General features: G+C 36.2%; 2 protein-coding genes across 2 annotated transcripts; one reads left to right on the top strand and one right to left on the bottom strand.

Moving 5' to 3' along the window:
• Nucleotides 1–6,614: 6,614 nt before the first annotated feature.
• Nucleotides 6,615–7,458, top strand: LOC127119886 (uncharacterized). Its single transcript, XM_051050246.1, has one exon. The coding sequence runs from the start codon at nucleotides 6,780–6,782 to the stop codon at nucleotides 7,188–7,190; it is 411 nt and encodes a 136-aa protein (XP_050906203.1). The 5' UTR covers nucleotides 6,615–6,779; the 3' UTR covers nucleotides 7,191–7,458.
• Nucleotides 7,459–8,853: 1,395 nt separating this feature from the next.
• LOC127119887 (carbon catabolite repressor protein 4 homolog 4) lies at nucleotides 8,854–13,429 on the bottom strand. Its single transcript, XM_051050247.1, has 10 exons — nucleotides 13,270–13,429; nucleotides 13,091–13,179; nucleotides 12,954–12,994; nucleotides 12,821–12,870; nucleotides 12,664–12,733; nucleotides 12,416–12,540; nucleotides 11,120–11,262; nucleotides 10,638–10,782; nucleotides 10,340–10,487; nucleotides 8,854–9,561 (listed from the first exon to the last, which is right to left on the bottom strand). Exons 1-10 carry the CDS (start codon nucleotides 13,320–13,322, stop codon nucleotides 9,253–9,255), a joined length of 1,173 nt encoding a protein of 390 aa, XP_050906204.1. The 5' UTR covers nucleotides 13,323–13,429; the 3' UTR covers nucleotides 8,854–9,252.
• Between the last annotated feature and the right edge of the window lie 9,873 nt (nucleotides 13,430–23,302).

The following is a 23,302-nucleotide window of genomic DNA, read 5'->3' on the forward strand; positions in this document are numbered from 1 at the left end:
CTCAACTCTTTAATTTGTTGCGTTAAGAGTTCCACTTGTTGTGAGATGAGCTTGTTTTGGGCAAGGATGGCATTGTTCGTCCCTAGCTCAAGCACTCCCGGCTTCTTCAAAGAGTTGCCTCGACTTTGACTCTGAAGATCATTTAGAGCCATTCGATTTATAATGTTTGTAGCTTCTTCGGCACTTTTTGACAATAAAGAGCCACCCGAGGTAGCATCCAACAACGTCTTGCAATTTGGTTGAAGTCCATTTTTGAAGATATGGATTTGAGTCAATTCATCAAATCCATGCCCTTTACATTTCCGAAGCATGGACTTGAATCTTTCCCACGCTTCATTTAAAGATTCACTGGTTCCTTGTGAAAACACCGAGATGGCCGTCTTGGATTCCATGAACCGGTTATGGGAGAAGAATCTTTCGATGAACTTTTCTTCTAACACGTTCCAGTCTGTCATGACGGGTGGTGTTTGGTCTAAGTACCAATCTTTTGCTTTGCCGAGCAAAACGTGGGGAAATAATCTTCTGAATAACGGGAGCTCCTGAGCCTGATCCACTCCGGCCGCCAATGCTATCTCATAAAATTTTGTGAGAAAAGCAAATGGGTCTTCATGGTCCATTCCGGTGAATGGACTTCCATATAATAAATTTAGAGTTCCCGTTTTCATCTCAGCTTGCCTTCCCGTGTGGTTGGCAAACTGAGCGGTGTTTCTTGGACTGTTTATGCATGGAGTAGAAATAGGTGGTGGTGGTGGCTCCATGTTTGGTATGAATGGTGGTGGATTTATGGTCGAAGAACTTTCTCCTTGCTCTTGACGTTGTCTAGCCTGTTGCCTCCTACGTCTCGTTTTGCTATTGTTCCTCCTTGCGGTTCTTTCGATCTCGGGATCAAAAAGAAGTTCGTCCACAGGGATTTGCCCTCGCATAAAACGTAAGCTGCACACTAAACCAAACAAATTACAAGCACAAGTCAAAAATTCAAAAGCTAAAAATTAAGCAACCATTGCGATGCTCGCAATATCAATTTACAATCCCCGGCAACGGCGCCATTTTGTTAGTTGTATTTTTAAGTGTCGGGTTTTTGTTATCGTATCCACAGGGATTGTAAGATATCACCGCCGTTCGATGGTTGTATTAATCTTAGCTTAAGTAACACAGGGGGTTTTGGTTTTAATCACGTTATCTTGCATAAAAAGGTAATACAATGCGGTAAAAGTTTGATTTGAATAAATGAGAAATATTGCCAAAGTTAGGGTTCGATGATCACTTTGCATGTATTTGTTCGGTCAACAATCTTATAAACTCCTTTAGATGATAAATTATTTCACAAAGTCCTCCCAATATGTTTCTCTCGAACATACATTGTGAGTTTTCCCATTTTGATCCATTGTTTCTCTCGAATACAATCTATCAAAATGACAACTTTTTGGTTCAACCTTATGGTAAACAAAATCATTCATTACTATCTCTAGCTAACAAACAAGATTGGATGAAAACCTAGGTCAAGAGTTGGTAAACATCTCTCGATCATAAACCAACACAAAGAGTTTTAAATAGAAACAAAGTTTTCATCATATATTCACCATTAAAGAGTTTACACATGAAGATCCTTACATTTACACACAAAGCTAGTAATCACCTACATCTAACCTTGACAAATGGATGACTTAGCTACTCATTTTCATGGTAGCTTGGTCGGTAAGTTTCGGAAGAAGGTTGATCAACATCCGAGTCGAATAATCGAGATTGGATGGGAATCCACCTTCTTTTTGTAAAAGATGGTTACAAGATGAAGAGAAATGAAATCTAGGGCATAAAAGATCCTAAGAACAATGCTGGAAAATATCTCTAAGAAAGTACAAAAGTGGAAAAATTAGGTAAAACTAAGGTATGGCTTCAAAAGTGGCACTTGCTACTTATAGAGCTGTACTGGGTTGTCATGCTCGCTAGGCGAGCAGAATGGCTCGCCTAGCGAGGGTCAAATTGAGGCACAAGAGGCACCTGCGCCCAGAGACACAGTCTATCTCAGACTGTCATGTTCGCCTAGCGAACAAAACCTTCGCCTAGCGAAGGGCACGCTTCAACCCTCGCTCCAGCGAGGTTGAGAGGTTTGGCTACTGGAATGCTCGCTGGGAACTCGCTAGAGCCTCGCCTAGCGAGTGAGTGCTGGTTGCGCTTTTCACCAAAACTGAACGAACTCGCTACCACCTTCGCTAGCAGCTCGCCTAGCGAATTTATTGATATTTTACTGGAGCTTTTCGTTGGGCGCTCGCCTAGCGAGTGCTTCGCCACAGCCCTCGCCTAGCGAGCAGGCTGATGAATGCTTGATTTCTTTGGTTCCTTTGCCAACTTTCTTGTGTCTTCATTTTCAATTATTTCATGCCTTCTTCCTGCACAATAACACACAAATCAAAGGTACCAAGATCGTTTATCAATGTAATGCATTTCATCTAAAACAAAGGTGGTTTTGACAATTTAGCAAGGAAATGGAGTGAAAGATGCCCACATATGATAGCTCAAATAAGCACTTTTGGGCATCTAACAATAACTCAGACTCGTATGTTTCACCGTTGCAGTGAACGTTGACACTATATTTTGGTGAATATGACATTGTGCAGATGAAAACTATTTTCTTGCTGCAGATGAATGTGGGTTGAGTCTTGGATGTTGATAGTAAGACACTTAAATAGGTGAGTGATGTGTCTCACATGCAAGCTAGTTCGAAGTGATGTGTCGCACATGTAAGCTAGTCCGAAATGATGTGTCAACCATGCAAGCTACTCATAAGTGACATGTCCAGCATGCAAGAGAGAGGACAGCCACATGTCACACATGCAAACACACACTCCAAATGAATTAGCGCATCCTTTCATTCCTTGCACATGGGCGTCAATCCATTTGGTGACACCTTGTCTTGCATGCATGCAGACCTCGAAACCAAGAAATCATACCTATGTGTGTCATGCATGTCCCTATGGAGGCGCCAATTTGAATGGAGACACCATGTACAATATGCACATGGGCGCCAATTCAATTGGAGACCACATGCAAACACAACTTTTCATGCTCCAATTCATTTTCCTATAAATACATTCACACCATCAACACTTCTTCCACACCATCACTCACTACTTCTTCTACAATTTCATCTACAACAACTTCTTGTAGTTTCATCTACACCAACTGCTTTCATCCCCGATAAAATATCTATCCTCACAATGGGCGAATCGCACAGAGGAACGGTTGCAAACATAGCAACTTATGTAAGTGTTTTATTGTTTTGTTATTTGTTTTAATAGAGTCCCTTTTAATAACATACCAACTTAGTAAAGTTTTTTGTTCTTTCTTTTATAGGATGTTTCAAGGTTCCGGACTCGGGTCCACGAATATGTCCACATGGACCCGATGATTCAATCTTATGTTGAGCTCGCCGATTTTGGTCATATAAGCAAGATTTTATCTTGGTCGGTAGATAACAAATTCATTCTTGCTTTATGCGAAAGATGGCGTCCCAAGACACACACATTTTGGTTCCCAACCGATGAGTGTACCGTGACGTTAGAAGGCGTCTACATGATTTTGGGACTGCCCATTGAAGGTAAGGTTGTAAGTGGTAAAACCAACTATGCAAATTCAATTTGCATGGACCTCTTGGAGACTGATTTGTTAGATGATAACTCAAGAGGTCAAGGTATACTCCTTTCACGCCTTAAGTCATACTATAACAGTTTATACTTAGATGAGCATTCTACTGAAGATGCTTGAATAATAAAAATTAGGTGTTACATTATGCTTTTAATTGGTTCTTTTTTATTTCCCGAAGGTAGTGGTTCTAGTATGCATATTATGTATTTACCTTTACTTAGACATGTAGATAGAATAGGAAGTTACAGTTGGGGATCTGCTTGTCTTGCCTATCTCTATAGCTCTTTGTGCAAAAATTCACACAAAGACACATCTACATTTTCTGGATATGTTGTTTTACTCCAAGCATGGGGTTGGTCAAGATTACCGTCCCTAGCACCTGTCAACAACAACCCTTTCACATTCCCGTATGCACAAAAGTAAGTTGTTTAAATTGCTATATATTTACTTACTTCTTTAAAGATTATTATCTCTAACTAATATTTTTACCTTTTTGGTGCAGATGATCTGCACGTGGTATGAGTTATAACAGATGTCCTAGACACTGTATTACTCAATATCGTAATCTGTTGGATCACCTTCGACCGACAGACGTAAGGATAATAACCTCATTATTTCGTTATAATTTGTTAACTTCTTCTACCAAGATTATAATCCTATTTTCTTTCACATTTTAGTTCATTTGGCGTCCATACCTTAATTTGGATCATGACCATGAGGTCAACGCTGAAGACGCAGCCGTATGGACTGCATGCACACCGATAATATGATTCACAACTGTAGAGATGCACAATACTGATCGTGTGAAGTTACAGTTCGGTATGCCCTAAAACATCCCAGATCCCTCAGCAAGCCTAGGAGAATGGCATATGCGCAAAGTTAACGATCAATGGAACTTAAATCCATGGAAAAGCTTCGCAAGATCGGACTGTCGCAAATGGAAGCACCGCCACGACCATGTCTTAACTAACGTAGTCATGTCAAATGAAGAAAAACCAAGTCGTACTTATATGGCTTGGTACAGATCGGTTGGTTTTCAGTTTATCGCCGAGGATATGTACCTGTATGACCCACGTCAACAAACTTACACACCAGATACCTCAACATCTAACCCCCAACAACATTGTCAGACCAGATACACACAACCCCCTGTCCGTCAAACTTTTCGTTCCACCAACACACAAATATACAACCAAAACATGACATACACCCAACCCCGATACCAAAAGTATACCCCATACCACCACCAACAAATTGACCATCAACCTGAGACCCAACATCGCTTTGCGCCCAACACATCACCCTACCAAAGCCGCCTTAGCCAGAACACCCAACGATCATTCAACACCAACCGTCCCTCCTCCTACCATAGCCAAGAAGCCCAAACCTCACAAAACCAAAACCTCCAACAACCCTATCTCTACCAAACACCCCAACAATCTTTCCAATCTTTCCTCGACACATCATTCACAACCATGTATCCCTTCAACCGTCCCGGTCACCCACCAATGAGTCAAACACAACCCAACTACTCTGACATGGGTCATGAACTCAGCTACGGCGGTACACCCTCGATGCATACTGAAGACTATGCCGACTTGTCTGACTACCTCAACAGGCCATCTCCTGTAGTTGGTAGTGACGCTCCTGGCCCCTCGGATGCTCAAACACCAGTAATGAATCATCTACGTGGGTTAGGGTCACGGGTTAGGGTAGCTAGGGGATGTGGGACAGGAGGTCAGTTAGGTGATCCCGATCATCACCATTAGGCTTTTTTGTGTAAACGGAAAATTTTATTAATATCAATTGGTCCTATTTCAAAATTATGTATCTGTAGACCATTTAGCAAAAAAAATACATTTTAAACTGAGGTGTCAATCCAATTGGCGTCTCCTCTCAGGTAATACACATGGGCGCCAATTGGATTGGCTAAGGCATGTGCCATAGCCAATCCAATTGGCCCCTCCATTCAAGTTTTAAGAGGAGCCGCCAATTGAATTGGCGCCTCCTCCTAAAAGTTGGGTAATTTGAGAATTTTTTTGAAACCAGGGATATTTTGTAAATTTCCTTAAAAAATTGGGTTATTTTCGTAAGTCTTTCTCTTTTGGTTACTTGCAGCAATGTTGAACTTATTCAAAAGTTCAAGGATGGCATTAACCTAGTATTTGAGATGTCATATTTTGAAGAAATGTATTATTTCCTTGGTATGGAAGTTGAGCGGAAAATGGTGATATCATTGTCCATCAAAGGAATCATCCAAAGGAGATTCTAAAGATATTCGACTTGGAGAACTGTAAAATCATGAGTCTTCCTATGTGTCCAAAGGATAAGCTGTGCAAGGATTATGAGATAGAACAAGTCGATGAAACATTACTGCTTAATGTATCTTACAATTACAAGACCAAATGTTTTGTATGTTGTAAGTATACTTTCAAGATTCATGAATTTCCCTAAAGAATCTCATCTCAACGGAGAAAAAAGATTGTTGAGGAATGTCAATGGAGCCTTAAATTATGGTATCAAGTTATGTCTATCACAAAATTTCAAGCTTCAAGTTACTCGGGTTGTGATTAGGCAGGATCATTAGAAGACATAGAAAGCACTTCTGGCTACTATTTTAGTTATGGATCATACATATTCTCTTAGTATTAAAGAAAAGAAGTTATTGCACGATCAACATCTGAAGTGGAGTTTATTGTAGCCACTATAGATGTTAATCAAGCGGGCTAAGAAAAATATAGATTTTTTTCTTCTAATTTTTTCTGGAGTCATCCGCTTATTCACCAACATAGTTTTACAGTATTGTTTGATAATACGATATTATTGTAATTAGGTTATGGATAATCCAAACGTTTATGCTTTACTCTATATTATCTATTTTTGTCATTTTTATTTTTGTCATTTTTATTGAAACTCCAACCTCTTTTCTTTTTCTCTTCTTTCTTGTCATCATTATTATCTTGATCCAACGGTATAATTATGTAAAAGTATAATTGTGCAACTCTAGACAATCAGTACCCTCATATTGGCCTTCTCTATATAAAGTCACCAAGATTTACAAAACACCACACATAGTTTAAGAGACAAAGAGTGAGTAAGAGAGGACAATACTTAACCTCCACATATCTCACACACACATGGCTTCACAACTTGTTAGTGATGTAAGATGCCAACCATTACTAATGCAGTATGCAGCTTCTTATGGTGAAAGAGGAAGCAAACAAAAACCATTTCGTCGCCAAAACTATGGTTATCGTCGAATAGAGAATAGCATAATCCAACCTGAAGAAAGTGCCTTCAAAGAGCACAAAAATAAGAAAGAATCATCACAAGAAAAGGGTGCAAAACGTAGCACAAATCTAGCTCAAGCACAGAAGCTTCAGAGGTTGGGAATCTCTTACGTTGCAACATCTTTTCTTTACATGGTAATTAAGGTTAAAGCATTCTACAAAGGATTCATTGGAGATGTTGCTAGTGAATCAAGAATGGTGGGAATTGAAGCACCTGTGGCAGAGGCATATTTCTCAGTTCCAGTTCTACCAAATTGAGATAGCAACAATAATATCATGTTTGTAATGTCTAGTATTAGTCCAAAAAGTATATATATATTACTAGTATCAAATTTGAGCTGAACTATTGTAATTAATAAGCTTAGATTTGCTAAAATGTTCCCTGCTTTTGCAGTGAGATTACAATTATAGGAAGTGGTTAATTTTTATTTAATGAAGCAATATTGTGTACAAGGGCATTTTCTATTGTACAAGTTCTATCACCATAAGTAAAGTTTGGATATCTAAACTTGTACATTTTCATAAATCCCATTACTAAAAATTTCTCTTTTTGATCCAGAACATTCACCACTATTGACTCTACTTGATAAAAAATTAGTTAGTAAGGAAAATGAAAATAATGACATATATCAAATAACCTACTTCCTCTATTACTTAACCTTTTCGCATTAAGAAAAATAAATAAATATATTTTTATTAAAATATCCTTATAATGTATTGAGAACGATGAGAATAATATTAATTAAATGATAAAACTGAAAAATATGCATTAAAAAATAAAATGAATTATTTATTTTGGAATATTATTTTACTCCAAATAAATCATTTATTATTAGACAAAATAAATCACTCATTATTTAACGAATCGAGTATATTATAATCCTTTACTTAATGCCTTTTAATGTTTCAATATCAAATACCTTATTAAGATATAAACATTGTCTATAGAATTTTTTTCTCAAGCTCTATTTTTTATAAGATGTGTCTAGAATTCCAACAATATCTACACACTTCTTCAGAGACTTACCAGTTTAAGTGCTAAACGTTATTGATTGAAAAAGCAATAGCATTGCAAGTTGCAGAACAGGTGGTCCCAGAGTTGAAACAAAAGGCTCCAATAGCAGTACCTGAATTGGCAAGGGACCCATTTTAATCTAATGAAAATGTATGATAGTTACAAGACATAAGAAACACTTAAATCGACATGGACGAGAGCCGTCCAAATTTGAGATAATGCAGTGCAAATTAAGCTATGAAATAACGACCTTAATCTCAGTCAGATACAAGCAAAATAAGCTATGTACTAATGTATTTGGTTTACTGTTGGCACATGTTCCAAAGCACGCCTACGCAATAAATGGCTGTCGTGGACTGACGGGCATTTGCTCTCTTTTAACATTAATCAAAACATGCTAGAAGTGTAGGAGAGACTCGGAGGTGCGGGAGCAACAATCTCAACATTAGATATATAAATCATCTCTCTTATAAATTCAAATTGATGGTGAAAATTGCTATTTAGTCAAACCTACTGTCAACCTAAACATACACAAATCATTTTGGCAAAAATAATGTACAGAATAGCAATTCCAGAATGAATTCTGTTATTTACAGTAGCATATAATACAAGGAGATAGAAAAACAATAGTGATACATACAATCTGACAAGAATTGGCAATAGAAATTGATTTCTTGAATCAGATGGATGTTGTTAAACTGCTAGTCGTTATCTTAGAGCCATCAAATAACATCACTATTATGGTTATCAATCTCTAGCTGAACTGGCCAGTTTACCAAAATGGACCACATAACATGAAAAATTAATAACAAGGATTTACCAAAGAGTCTGGTAAGTGTGATAAATGCCTGGTAGAACATACCTGATAAGCACAATTGATAACTATCATTTGAAGATCAACAGAAAGATTGGAATATTTTACTTTGCCTATTTTCCTTAGAAATTAAAAAGAATATTACACAACAGAGTTTATTGCCTAAAATCAATGAGATAATGTTACATAAATCAGAGTATAACAAAAATTTCACTCTATCGAATTTGATATTATAATCACTTTCTTTCTTCAAAACTGCAAATTTATCGAAGGTAGGAAGTTCAACCTAAGAAATTTTAGTCATGGAACAAAATATCATACACTGTTTGCATTTTGGTGGTATTTCCCTTCTAGGCAAGTGGCTGTATTGAGCTCATGACCATGATAATACTTGTGCGCTTAGGCTTGCTCTCCTATTATTTCAAGACTGACAAAGGAGAAATGACATGGAACGTGAAAAACAGAGCTCAAATAGCACTTGCCAACAATATTTATTCCTTCACTATTTCGAATTCAGCACCAATGGGTAGATGATCACTTGGATGACTCAAGTTTGGCAGTCCACCAGCAATATCTGTCGCTTCGGAGTCTGGAAGCTCAAGATAGCTAATTGGTTTCATGTAGTCAGAGGGGCAACATAATATATAATCGAGTGTTCCGGTGAAGCCAGGTGTATAGTTTGTAAATGGTGGCTCTCCTCTAGTAGAAGCATAGACACTACTTAGAGGAATGGGAAGGTCCTCTATACAGTCGGTTATCAGTTCTGATGAAGGGTTGCCAGATATGAGGTACTGATAAACCTGTAAAACATGAGATCAAACAGTTAGTAAAATCTGACTCAAATTATGAGAGCCCATCTAAAGCTATAAACAAGTGTTCAAGCGTGAATCAGAGAAATGAGAATGAACCAATTGAAACAGCGAAAGAGCAATGCTAATTCAAATTCCTCATTGTTGTACATAATATAGTTTTATAATTATTAGTCAAAATTTGTATTCGGCTCATTAGTCCATTAAGGTCCATTAGGTCAGAATAGTCTATATATACAGATTAGTGCTTGTAATTATTCACATTTGAAATACTCTCAGTTTTCACACTCATAATATGGCATTGTTTGTTCTTGCTCTAACTAAAAAGTCCCCAAAGCTGCTATATTTTACACTCTACAATGTCTATCGATGGATTAATTTGGTTTAACCAATGGTGCAAAGGTTTATTAGAGTATATGGTGATTTCATATAACTTAAACAGAAAAGGTTATTGGTTTAGTTTGGTTATCAAATAAAATATATGTATGTATGTTCATTTTAACAAGAAAGAGGAGTGTAAAAAATTTAACTATCAGATCTGTGGCCACTTTTTGAGACTGAGGCTTGACTTATAGTAGGTATATGCGGCATAAAAGATTTCAGGGCAATAAACCTAAGTTCTGAAATAGGAATACCTTAATCAAGAAGCAAACATCAAGCATCAGGACAACAACCAACCAACATATGAACATGACAAAGGCACATGGACAAACGAATCTAAACGAAAAATAGGAAATGGACAACTTAAGATTTTAGAAATGATAGGTACCGGATCTCCTGGCTGAGAGTTGAAGTCACCGGCCACAATCACTTCAGGTGTGCATTCAAATCTATCAGATACCAGTGTTTTAAACTGTGACAGGCGAGATAGAAGATATTTAGCTTGTGCAAGTTTGACATCAGCCCACTCAGGATTCCTGTTACAGAAATTTGTATTTAACTTAGAAATGCTACAGCTTAAGTTATGCAAACTCAGATTTAGATAAATCAATCCACATCGAGTCAAAAATTCATTTCAAGTAACAGATGAGAAAGAACAAACTCGAAATCGGAAGCCGCTTAAGTACCAATAAATATGTGTGTTGGCTACAATAAGAAATTGATGAGGGGGACCTTTGAATTTGAATGCAGCCAGAATTCCAACACAATCACGCTTTAGTCTCACACGAGGATCATTTGGATCTCCATGATCATCTGTACTCGATTTAGGTCCTGCATCAGAAAACCAGTTAATTAAGAAGTAGAATGCTCATAAGCATGTACAAGTAACAGAAAATCTCATTTTCTGTGCTAAAACAGTCAATGAAGCAAAAGATACTAGAGAGGAAAAAACAGAAGATAATGTATCCAGGGAAGGAAAGCAAGAGAAAACAGCAGCAATATCAATGACGTGACAGAAAGTAAGTTTTACTTCCACAAGTTTATCAAAAAGATATGTAAGAACACCAAACAGTACAAGCTCGAGAATAAAGATGATATGAAAATCCTTGTCATTAAGAAAAGAATTATATAGAATAAACAGAACCATTTTATTTCAATTTGCATTTACCAGTATTGGTCGCAACATCCTTTTGTTTATCTAGCTGGGTTGTTTGGACATTGTTGTGTCCATCGTCTTTTGAAGAGTTCCCGTCTGGAATTGTCTTTACAAGATCATTGTATTCAATTTTTTCCTCCAAGACCAACTCTGCACTAAACAGCACAGGATAAGGATAAATTTCAATAGAGATTATAGGTAACAGACCAAAAGAGCACCAATGAAGATTGAATGACATTCATTCCATTGTTTTGGAAAATGAAAAAAAAAATGCAAGAATTAACCCCAAAGGACGAGAAGGGAAAGACAAGGCACAGAAAAAGATAACCATAGTTGCCCGAATACCAATTAACTGATAACAGCCACGACCCATGGCCATTTACAAAAGCAAGAGTGCCATTATTGCTGAATTCAATTACCATGCATGAAACTACATTCAGATTTTTGTTATTCACTTATCAGTTTATCTGTTAACCAAATTTTTCTTAGGAACAATATAAAATAAGTTCTCATGAAATGGAAATATAATAATAATAATAATAATAATAATAATAATAATAATAATAATAATAGTATTCAAATCTTTCCAAGGGTAAAACTTACACTAAACTAATATTTTGATATAAGAGAAAAGGGTTTTAAATTTTAAAAATCAATAAAACACAAACTTTTGGCTCTTGGATTAGCAAATTTATTGTAGTTGCTTTACTCAATAAGCATTTATCCTTGTTAAGGTTTTTATTAAATTTTGGGTATTTTATAGAACTCAACCTCACAAAATTGACTTAAACGTGACGATTGGCCAAACCTTATAAGCACTAGTTACATCATACTCTAGCTTACGTGGGACTCTTAACACACACCCTTACACTCTGTATTGGACATCTGAAACGAAACGTGGATCAATGAGGGTGGAACGAGAAGGATCTCAACACACCCCTTCAGGCGGAATAATAGAGATCTTGGCCAAATAATTGATCTATAATAAGCTCTGATACCATCTTACAATTCGAGTTATAAATCTAACTTAAACCTACAAAATTGACTTATTTAGCTCAAGTCTCATAAACACTACTTAAACCATATCTTTAGTCATCGAGGGATTCTCAACTGTTTTAAACAACACTCGCAAACGCATTGCAATTGTTGATATTGAATAAAATTGCAATCAAATATAACTAATGTATCCGCAAGCTCCTGACAACTCACAGATTATATCTCCGGTAACTCTAAACAAAATCTAAATCATAAACCGGTCTATGTAAAACTACAACTTCATCGAGTATTGCAAAAAGGAGTTGTACGCACAGTTCATCCTTGTAAAATATCCCACATCCATCACGCTTTTTCTCTCCGCTCCTCTTCATATAAATTGAAGAATATCCCAACTCCTGCATCTTTCCTTTGTAAAAGCTATCAAATTCATCAAGTTCCTGAAATAAATAAATAAATAAATCAACACAAAAAATAACACCATTTAAAAGAAAGTAACCAACTAACTAACTGAAACTCAGCACAGAATTCGAAATTAAATAAACTGAAAAGAAAAAAAAAACCTGCAGACAGAAAAAATCAGCTCCCAAATTCTTAAGAACATCTAAAATCGAGTTCGAACGACGACTCCATCTGCAGTAAGCAAAATCAATAATTACGGTTAAAATTCAGTTATTATGTTGTGAGTATTGAAATTCAAAACTGAAGATGAAAAGTTACCTGAGAGACGAACGAGGAGAGTATGGGAAAATAATGCTCTTGACATAAGCCTGCATTACAAAAATATTTATAAAAAAAAGTTAATTAAATATAAATAGTGAAATTATAAAAAGATTATGAGAAAATAGCATACCTGAGCCAAAATGTTATAGGAGACAAGGCTGAATCTGAAACCTGAATTAAAAAATTAAAAAATTAAAAAATGGAATTGGATTGGATTATATATTAGGATAAATTAGAAGCATAATATGAAGAAAAAAAATTAGTTACCGTCTGGTCTAGTTCTGGAATGTATATCAGCGGCTTCAACTGAAATGAATTTGGGAAATGTTGGTGAAGAACTCATTCTCCTCGCAACACTAGACGCAGTCAAAATAGATTGAATGAAAAAGATGGTTTGAATATTAATCGATTAATTGAATTGGAATGAGCTAAAAAAGAATGAATACCTGGATGCGGAGAGGGAAGGAGAAAGCGCAGCAAGAGGTTTTAGCATTAGCATGTTTCTTGATTATATATGCAGTAATTTTCTTCTATATTCTAGTATTCATTTGTGTTGGAAGACCAGACGACACTCACCGCGCCGACTTTTTTTACTATCAAATTTTAATTTTCTTTTTTAGGGTGACTCGGGAAGGGTTACTTCTCTAGCCCTAAAAATTTATTACTTCCGCTTGAAAAACTAAAAATATTTTTGGAATTTGAAATTGTACTTTAATAAGCACAATAATTCACACTTTTTTTCTTTGTATCGGTTGAATTATAGGTAATATGGCTCGGTTCGTAGGAAAAGAGTCCGACCTTCGAGATCATTGGGTGATGTCAGATTATTTGATGTGGATGCGTTAATTTATGGGGTTTAGGTGTCTTCGGGTTTGTCTTCCTGAAAGAGGCAGGTGTCACCTCTTGTTGTCCCGGAAGTTCCGTTTGTCTAGGTTGATGCACTTGTTGTCGATGTAGTTGTTCTTGAGAAGTTTTAAGGAGGCTCGTGTGACTTATCATTGTTGTCTCTGTATGAAAACCATGTTGTCAGGCATGTGTGGGATGGAGAGGTAAAACTTATATGTATTTAATCTTTGAAACACAATTATTATAATATTTGTAGTATCGTGATGCTTTAAAATGCATCAACACTGGTTTCACGATGGGATGCAGTTATCTGAGCTGCAAGATTTATGCATGATTGATTGTACCACTATTAACCATGGTATGCTTTCATTGTTCGTTGAGACATGGCACTCTAAGACATTATTTTTTCACACTTGATAATGTGTCATGTTTGTTGCATCTTCCGATCAAAGGAAGATTATTATACCACTTCATGATTACCATAGATGATGCCTTGGAGAAGATGATGGATATTTGGGAGTTGATTCAGATGATGCCCTGAAGGAGATAAAAGACATATGAGGGTGTCATACTAGATTTGGATTCCTAAAGAGGTTGTATGCACACTAGTTGAGTGTTGCATAGCAGGTCGATGGTGATGATGAACTGGTTATGCAGCATATAGCATATGCGTTAAGGAGATGCTTGTTGTACTTGGTTGGCATGTCCATATTTGTGGATAACAGTGGCTATTACATGAATGTGGTTTACCTCAAATACTTCACTGACTTGGAGTAGAAATATGAGTACAACTAGGGGTGCTTGTTTGGTTTGCCTCAAATACTTCATTGACTTAGAGCAGAATTATACAACTAGGGGTGCTTGTTTGATTTACTTGTACTCCAAGTTAGTTGAAGGTTGTCTTTAGAAGACCATACAAATTGTAGTATTGTTGAATTTTCTATGTATTTCTCATTACTGGCAAAGGGTACATATAGTACATTAGTGTTAACCTAATTTCCTTAATAGGAACGTACTTACAGGTAACTAATTATTACAAATTGCTTACAAAATAATTACAGAATAATTTTATCACACCCCCACATTCAAAATGGGAGGTCGACAAGGCTCTTATACTAGTCCGAAAATCATTAAAAAGAATTTTAGGAAGGCCTTTAGTAAAGATATCAGTAAGTTGGTGTCTGAAAGGAACATGAAGGATGTGGGTCTGACCACAAGTGACCTTCTCTCAAACAAAGTGAATATTCATATCAATGTGTTTAATACGATTATCCTAGATACGATTGTCGGATAAGTATATAGCACTAACATTGTCACAATACACCAAAGTAGACTCGAAAAGGGGAAAATGAAGCTCCAAGAGAAGGTTGTGGAGCTAACATGATTCTGAAACCATATTAGCAACGCCCTAGTACTCAACTTCCACACTAAAACGAGAAAGCATAGTTATCTCTTGGAAGACCATAAAATTAGGTTATCACCAAGAAAACACAATAACCAAAAGTAGATTGACGGGTGTCAGGATATCCACCCCAATCAGTATTTGTGTAGGAAACAAGCTTGTCGATAGAAGAAGGATAGAGATGAAAAACATATTGTAAGGTGACCAATACATAATGTGTGATGTGTTTCAATGCAAGCATGGGCTTGGTGCTGGGAACACGCATGTGAAGACACGTCTATTAGACAACCTAAGAAATGTCAGGATGAATAAATATGAGATACTGCAAAGCACCAGCAAAATATAAGGTAGGATTGTCATATGGAGTATCGGCAGAGGTATTGAGCTTCTGCTTGGTGTCAACTGGAGTAGTAGAAGGTTTGCACGAGGCCATGTCACCTCGAGCAATAATGTAACTGGCGTAGGTACTCTGACTAAGGAAAAGCACATATGCATGTCTGGTCACTGTAATATGTAACACCCCAGAATTTGATTAATTTATTTAATTAGATTATTTTTGTTTTTATTTAATTAATTGGTATTTGGTGTGCTTTTAATTAAATATGTATATTGAGTTCTGTGTGCATGCGGGCATTGGTGGGGTGTATTGAGAGCATTAGTATGGCGGTAGAAGGAATAGAATGATTAGAATAATTAAATAATTAGAAATAATTAGAATTATAATTATTTTTAATTAATTAATTAAAATAAATGAGAAAATAAGTTTTTGGGTGGAAAATAAGAAATATGGAGAAATAAGGAAAGTGGTGATCCTTTTTAAAAGAATTGGGTGTTAGTATAATTATCTAAAAATTAAAATTAGGTTTTTGCGATAAAAAGGGATTAGAGACCTAAGAGTTGACAGTACGTGAAATAGAGTTTGGAAGAGCAATGGTAGTTAGAGCTTGAAGAAAGAAGAACAACCATCGCCAATTCAGAATTTTGTTGGAAATCTAAGGTAAGGGGGAGGAATGGATTTTATATGGGTGTATAGCATGAAGGATAGAGAATAGATACCCTTACTCTCTTTAGGGATTATGTGAACTCCTCATGAATTATTATGGTTACATGTTGTTCTGTAAATTGATTAATTTAGGTGTAATTATTCAATTTTCGTGAGTGAAAGTGTATGTATAATATCTTGTTTGTGCACATATGTGTTTATGTCATTGTTGGAGTTGTTGAAGGTTTGAACATGAACATGATTTTGATGAATTTGGTAAATCAATTGTGTAATTATGTGATTTGTCATGTTGTTATGATGTGATAACCTGCTATATAACTTTTTGGCCGTGTTGGGGATCGGATTTTGGAGTTCAAGAGGACTCTCATGGCAGAAATTGCATTTTTCCCTTCTGGTGAAGGGTGACAAACGTCACCCCAGATGGCGGGTTACCCGTCATGCACCTTGAGACGCTAATAGGCGCCAGTGCTCTGACGGGGATACCTTCGTGATCTCCAGGATTGGTTTCCCAAGTCAGTCATCATTTCAGTGACGGTCTGAGAGTTTGAGGCGGATGACAGGTTACCCCTCATGCTGTCCGAAGGGGTGTTCTCTTCCCCGCTGCATGGCTTGAGCTGCCGATTCAGATTTTTGATGATGTATTGTTGTTTGGGTGATAATTAGTGATTTCTTGACTGTGTTGAGATTGTTAATTAATTATCATGAATTAATTAATTTTGTAGAATTATCGTTATTGAAGGATAAATTGTTTAGTTACTTATTGATGTTATATGATGTGAATACGGTTGGCATGTCACTTGCAATGCATGATTATATGATGATTAATTATGTATTGTTGATACACATATGTTGTAATTATTGATAGATAGTAATTCATAAGAGGGGGTTCCTAGTGTGCCAATGCATGTTGTTTATTGTCAGAAAGGGGTCGTAAACATTGTTATTTTTGTTGCATTAATTTGTATGGACATGTTTCATTATGTCGTGTCATTGAAAGAGACATGTTCACTAGCTCAGAAAGGGGGGTTAGTAGCTTGTCCCAAGCTCAGAATGGGGATTGGAGCTTAGAAGGGGGGCTCATAGGTTCGGAATGAGGGACCCGGTTCCAAAGAGAACCAAATATTGAGTTGGTACAACATTCATAAGTGTCACATTATGTCGTGAGTCGCATTACATATATAATTGGATATTGTAATGAATGGGTGTGAGATTATGGTGATGTTGATTATGTATTGTGTGTATTTCTCTACCTTCACATTCTTTACACCGTTCATATTGAAGTTGTTTCTCACCTCTTTTCTCAATGTTGTCCCCCACTGGCATCTTGCAGATACTCGAGAGTGGGGTTGTTACGGTGTGTGGAAGGTGGTTTGTTGGAGCTATTCTTCATTTTTAGTTTTCATTTTATCCCTATTTAGTGGTTTTTAGTTTTCATTTTATCCTTGGGATGAACTGGTTAGAGTTCAGCCATGTGCATATCAACTATTACAACAAATTTATGTCGTTCCTTGAAATCAATGAAGACGAGGGAGTGTTTGTGTCAGCTAAGAAAATGAATGAGGTTGTGAATGATGATGCAGATGTGTTTGTGATGTTGGAATCTATGAGTTCATAAACCAGGGAGGTGATTAATGAGTTACCGGTGGCATGCGAATTTCTAGAAGTATTTCTAAATGATATCAATGATTTGCCACCAGAGCGAGAGATTGAGTTTACTATTGACTTAGTACCTGGTACTAGTCTTGTTTCAATGGCTCCGTATAGAATATTTGCTTCAAAGTCGAGCAAACTAAAGAAACTGTTAGAAGAGTTACATGAGAAGAAATTTGTTCGACTAAGTATTTCTCCTTGGGTGTGCCGGTGTTTTTAGTGAAGAAGAAGGGCGATAGTATGAGGTTGTGCGTTGACTAACGATAGGTGAATAAGGTGACTATCAAGAACAACTATCCACTTTCGAGGACTAATGATTTAATGGATCAGTTGGTAGGTGCTTGGGTGTTTAGCAAGATTAATTTGCAGTCGGGATACCACCAGATTCAAGTGAAACTATAAGATATTACGAAGATTGCATTCAGAACGAGATATGGTCACTATGAATATTTCGTAATGGCGTTTAGAGTGTCAAATTCTCCTGGAGTTTTCATGGAGTACATGAATAGAATTTTCCATCCGTACTTAGATCAGTTTGTGTGGTGTTTATCAATGATATCCTTATATATTTGAAATCTGATGAAGAGCATAAGGAACAACTGAGGGTGGTGCTTCAGACGTTAAAAGATAACAAGTTACATGCCAAGTTATCCAAGTGTTAATCCTAGTTGGAGAACGTGAGTTTTCTCGGGCATGCGATTTCTAGTGGTGGTATTATTGTTGATCTGGCGAAGGTTGATGTTACGTTGCAGTGGGAGACTCTAAAGTTTGTTACTGAGATTAGAAGTTTCCTTAGGTTAGTTAGTTATTATCGCAGGTTCATATAAGGTTTTTGAAAAATGGAAATGCCTTTGACTCAGTTGACTTGAAAGGGTCAAGCTTATGTGTGGGATGCTACTTGTGAAGAGAGTTTTGTAGAGCTCAAGAAGAAATTGACAATTGCTCCGATTTTGATCCTACCGAATCTAATTGAACCTTTTATAGTATATTGTGATACTTAGAAGATGGATCTTGGAGGTGTACTAATGCAGAACATCAGGTTGTTGCTTATGCTTCTAGACAGTTGAGAGTTTGTGAGAGAAATTATCCTACACACGATTTAGAGTTAGCAGATGTTGTGTTTTTACTTAAAATTTGGAGACATTACCGTTTTGGTTCCAGATTTTGAAGTGCTCAATGATCACAAGAGTTTCAAATATTTATTCAATTAGATATAACTGAACATGAGGCAGAGGAAATGGCTCAAGCTCCTGAAAGATTATAACTTTGGTCTAAATTACCATTCGGGTAAAGCAAATGTGGTAACTGATGTGTTAAGCAGGAAATCCTTACATATGTCGATGCTTATGGTATAAGAATTATAGTTGACTGAGCAATTAAGAGATATGAGTTTGGTGTGTGAAAGAACTCCTAACAATGTTAAGTTTGGTATGTTGAAGTTGATTAGTGGCATTCTGGAAGAAATCAGAGAATGCCAGAAGACTGACTTAGGATTGATTGACTAGTTAGTGTTGATTAACCGAGGTGAGGGTGGTGACTTCAGAGTCGATGAGAACAGTGTAATCAGATTCAGAAACAAAGTTGCATTCTAGATGTACCATAACTTAAAAAGAGTATTCTTAAAGAAGGCTAGAGAAGTGGGTTAATTATTCATCCAGGTGCTAATAATATGTATCAAGACTTGAAGAAATTATTTTGGTGGGAGGATATTTAGGAATCCTCTGTGTTGGTACGAATCGGGCGAGAGAGCTGTGCTTAGACCGAATATTGTTCAACACATGACGAAAAAGATTAAATTGATTCAGGAGAAAATGAGAGGTTCTTAGAGTCGACAGAAGAGATACCGTGATAAGAGAAGGAAAGCCATTGAGTTTGAAGAAGGTGATCATGTGTTCCTAAGAGTTACGCCAGTCATTGGGGTTAGTCGAGCTTTGAAATCTATGAAGCTCACTCCACATTTTGTTGGTCCATACCAGATCTTACAGAAGATATGAGAGGTGGCCTGTCAAATTGCCTTGCCACCACCGCTTTCTAATCTTCATAATGTGTTTCATGTATCCCAAATGAGGAGATACATTCTGGATCCATCTCATGTGATCCAAGTGGGCGATATGTAGGTGAGAGAGAACCTAATTGTTGAGACATCTCTTGTGCGGATAGATGGTCGGGAAGTGAAGCAGTTGTGTGGTAAGGAGATTGCCTTGGTAAAGGTGGTTTGAGGAGGACCAGTTGATGGAAGCATGACTTGGGAGCGTGATGAGCAGATAAGGGAGTCGTACATGACTATGTTTTCCTCAAGTGTTTTTTTAGGGTAGAAATTCTTTAAGTGGGGGAGAATTGTAACACCCCGATTTGGAATTATCGATTATTTTGTTTATTTATTTAAGTTAATTGGTGTGAAATTGATTAAATAATTATTTTGTGTGAATTATGTGAATTAATTAGTTCGTTGGGTAGATTTAATTAAACTAAAATAATAGAAATAGAGAATTAGTAAGAATTTGGTGGAAAGTTTGAATTAATGGAAATAAAGGGGAGCAAAGAGTAAGAGATTTAGTTAGTTGGGCCAAAGATGTAATTAGAGAGAGATAAATAATTATTTGTAAAAACATAAAATTAGAGATAAATAGATATCATTCTAACAGCACGTGAAATAGAAAAAGGTTTTGAAGAGAAAGCTTGAAAAGGATTGCTAGGGCTTTGAGGAAGAACATCAATTCACTTTGTTTTTGCTGAAAATTTCTGAAATCTAAGGTAAGGGGGAAACTATTCATCCATGGGTGCTAAATCATAAAAGGGTAGAAAGGTTTCATTAACCTCCAATAGGGTTTGCTCTTAAATTGATGTTTTGGTGAATGTTGATAAAATTTGATGTAGGTTGTTGAATATTGGTTGATTGTTGATGAATTGTATTATGATAATTTTGTTTTCACATGATTGAATTGAATTGCAATGGTGTGTTGTTGTAACATTGGTGTGTTCTTGAGTTTTGATGAAAATTTGGTGTTTTAGAGTAAGATTTTGGGTGATGAAATCATGAGGAAAACTGTAGTTGTGACGATTTTATTATGTTTAATCCATTGGTGATGTTAGATGTGATTTTGAGAGTTTTTGATTGGTTAGTTTGGTTCTGGTATGAGGTTTGAAGGTTTGGAAGTGGTTCTGTAATCGTAACAGCGAAAATCATTTTTTTTAGAAAATCCTTCAGTGTCAATCGGCTGCACCCTGATTGCAACCGATTGCACTAGTGTAATTTTTTGGAAAATTCTTCAGTGATAATTGATTGCATCTTGACTACAATCAATTACACAATGATTTTATTTGGAAAATCCTTCAGTGACAATCGATTGCACCCTGATTGCAATCGATTGTATAGTATAATTTTGTGAAAAATCTGTTTTCAAATTAGTTGACATTTCCCGACGATTTTAGTCATAATTTTCATTTCATAAGTCTGATTTAGATGTCGTTCAAAGTGTTGGAAAGATGATACAATGAAATACACAGTAGTAGTGAAAGTTAGGATGATTAAATTAGTATTATATGTGTATTGTTATTGTGTTTTTCATGATGATGTGACAAACCGCTTAGCGAAACGTTGAGTTTCTGTTGTTGATGAATTGACATGGTAAATTTCTAATATAATTGCAAGGTGTTTAATTGTTGTGTTTTGATGACATATGGGTTGTGATGTATAGTTTAGATATGGAATTGTCCTCTTTATGTTGTACAGGAAATTATACGGTTCGATGTGATATTGTTTGTGTTGTTGACTTATTGTGATGATGCATACATTCATTCATGCATCATGAGTTATTGTTATTTTGAAAGAGGCGATTACATGTTTCGAAGTTGGTGACCTATAATTGTATCAAGCTTTATGTCGAGGCTTGGAGATTGGCGTGAGGCTCATGGGTTGGGAAAATAGAACTTGGTTCATAAAGAGAACCATTTTTGAGATCGGTACCACATGCATATGAGTCTATAATATTGTCGAGAGTCACATTACATATTGATTGTATATTATTGTGAAATGGGTGAAACTTGAATACATGTGTTATGTTATATAATGGGTTATGTTTGAACTGTAATGTATTTATTTTACTCTGATTGTTCATGCACCGTTTATTATTTAAATGTATCATTTCTCACCCCTTTGCTTGATTGTTGTCCATCATGGACATCTTGCAGATATTCAAGAGGCTGCAGTAAGTAAAGTTAGCTCAAGGAGTTACTTCTTTAGTTTTCGTTGTTTTTAGTCTCTGATCTTGTAACATCAGGGTCGGGAACGTTTTATTTGATTATTCTGTTGAAATATAATAGTTCATTGGCTTGTGTTGAAGTGTTTAAGAGTTGAGTTTAATAACTCTTGTTTTTGAATAAGGTTAAATACTAAATGTTGAGTTTATGTTTACTTATCCAATTAGGAAAGATACCGCCGCAATAATACCATAGGTGAATGTGAGTGTGTGATGACATATGTTATATGACGTTAGTATACTCCGCTGCATGGTTATAAGCCGTTGAATGATTTTAGAGGTTTGTCGTTGGTGACACCTTAAATTATCGTATAATTCTTAATACATAAGTTTCGGGGCTTAGGGTGTTACAATCATGGGTTCAGAAGGGGGGACTCGGTACCAGCGAGAACCAAATATTGAGTTGGTACCATATGCATAAGTGTCATGTTGTGTCGTGACTCATATTACATATATAAATGCATATTATTGTGAATGGGTGTGTGGTTATAATAATGTCGATTGTGTATTGGATGTATGATATGTTATGTATTTCTCTGCCTTTGCGTTCTTTACACCATTCATATTGAAGTTGTTTCTCACCCCTCTGCTCAATGTTGTCCACCATGGATATCTTACAGATACTCGAGAGTAGAGCTTTTGTGGTGTATGAAAGGTGGCTTGTTGGAGCTATTATTCACTTTTAGTTTTCATTTTATCATTATTTAGTGGTTTTAGTGCTTTGATCTTGTAGCATAGGGAACATGGAGTTTGTTGTGTTTTTTAATTAATATCGAACTATGTTTTTTTAGTTGATAATTTATTTGAGAAGTTTAAATTGAAGTTGACATTATATGATTTTCCGATGCACGATGATAATTGTTTGATAGTTGTTGTGTGGGTTGTCATTGATGACACCTTAATTGTGGTGTAATTCTTTTTACATAAGTTTCAGGGTTAGGGTGTTACACAATACCCAGAAAATAGCTCAACGGTCCCACATTCTTCATAGCAAACTCTAAGGCAAGAAGTGTAACACCCTTCTAAAATACCCCAAGTATATAATTAAAATAACACATATCAATCAGAGTAAATATGCAATCAAGGGTGTCACACAACATTTCACACCATAATAACTGTCATGCTCTTTCATTAACTCAAAACATAAAACATTTGCACAATACGCAGCGGATAGAGATCAAATCGATCATTCAAAACATGCAACATACTACATGTAAACTGGTTCAACAATCATCAACAACAATATTAAAAATGTTCCCTCCCGATGTTACATCTATCAGAGCATGACCCACTTAGGAGACTACACTAGACTCCAAGCA

Source organism: Lathyrus oleraceus, chromosome 2, assembly GCF_024323335.1.
Source record: "Lathyrus oleraceus cultivar Zhongwan6 chromosome 2, CAAS_Psat_ZW6_1.0, whole genome shotgun sequence".
NCBI classification, from domain to species: domain Eukaryota; kingdom Viridiplantae; phylum Streptophyta; class Magnoliopsida; order Fabales; family Fabaceae; genus Lathyrus; species Lathyrus oleraceus.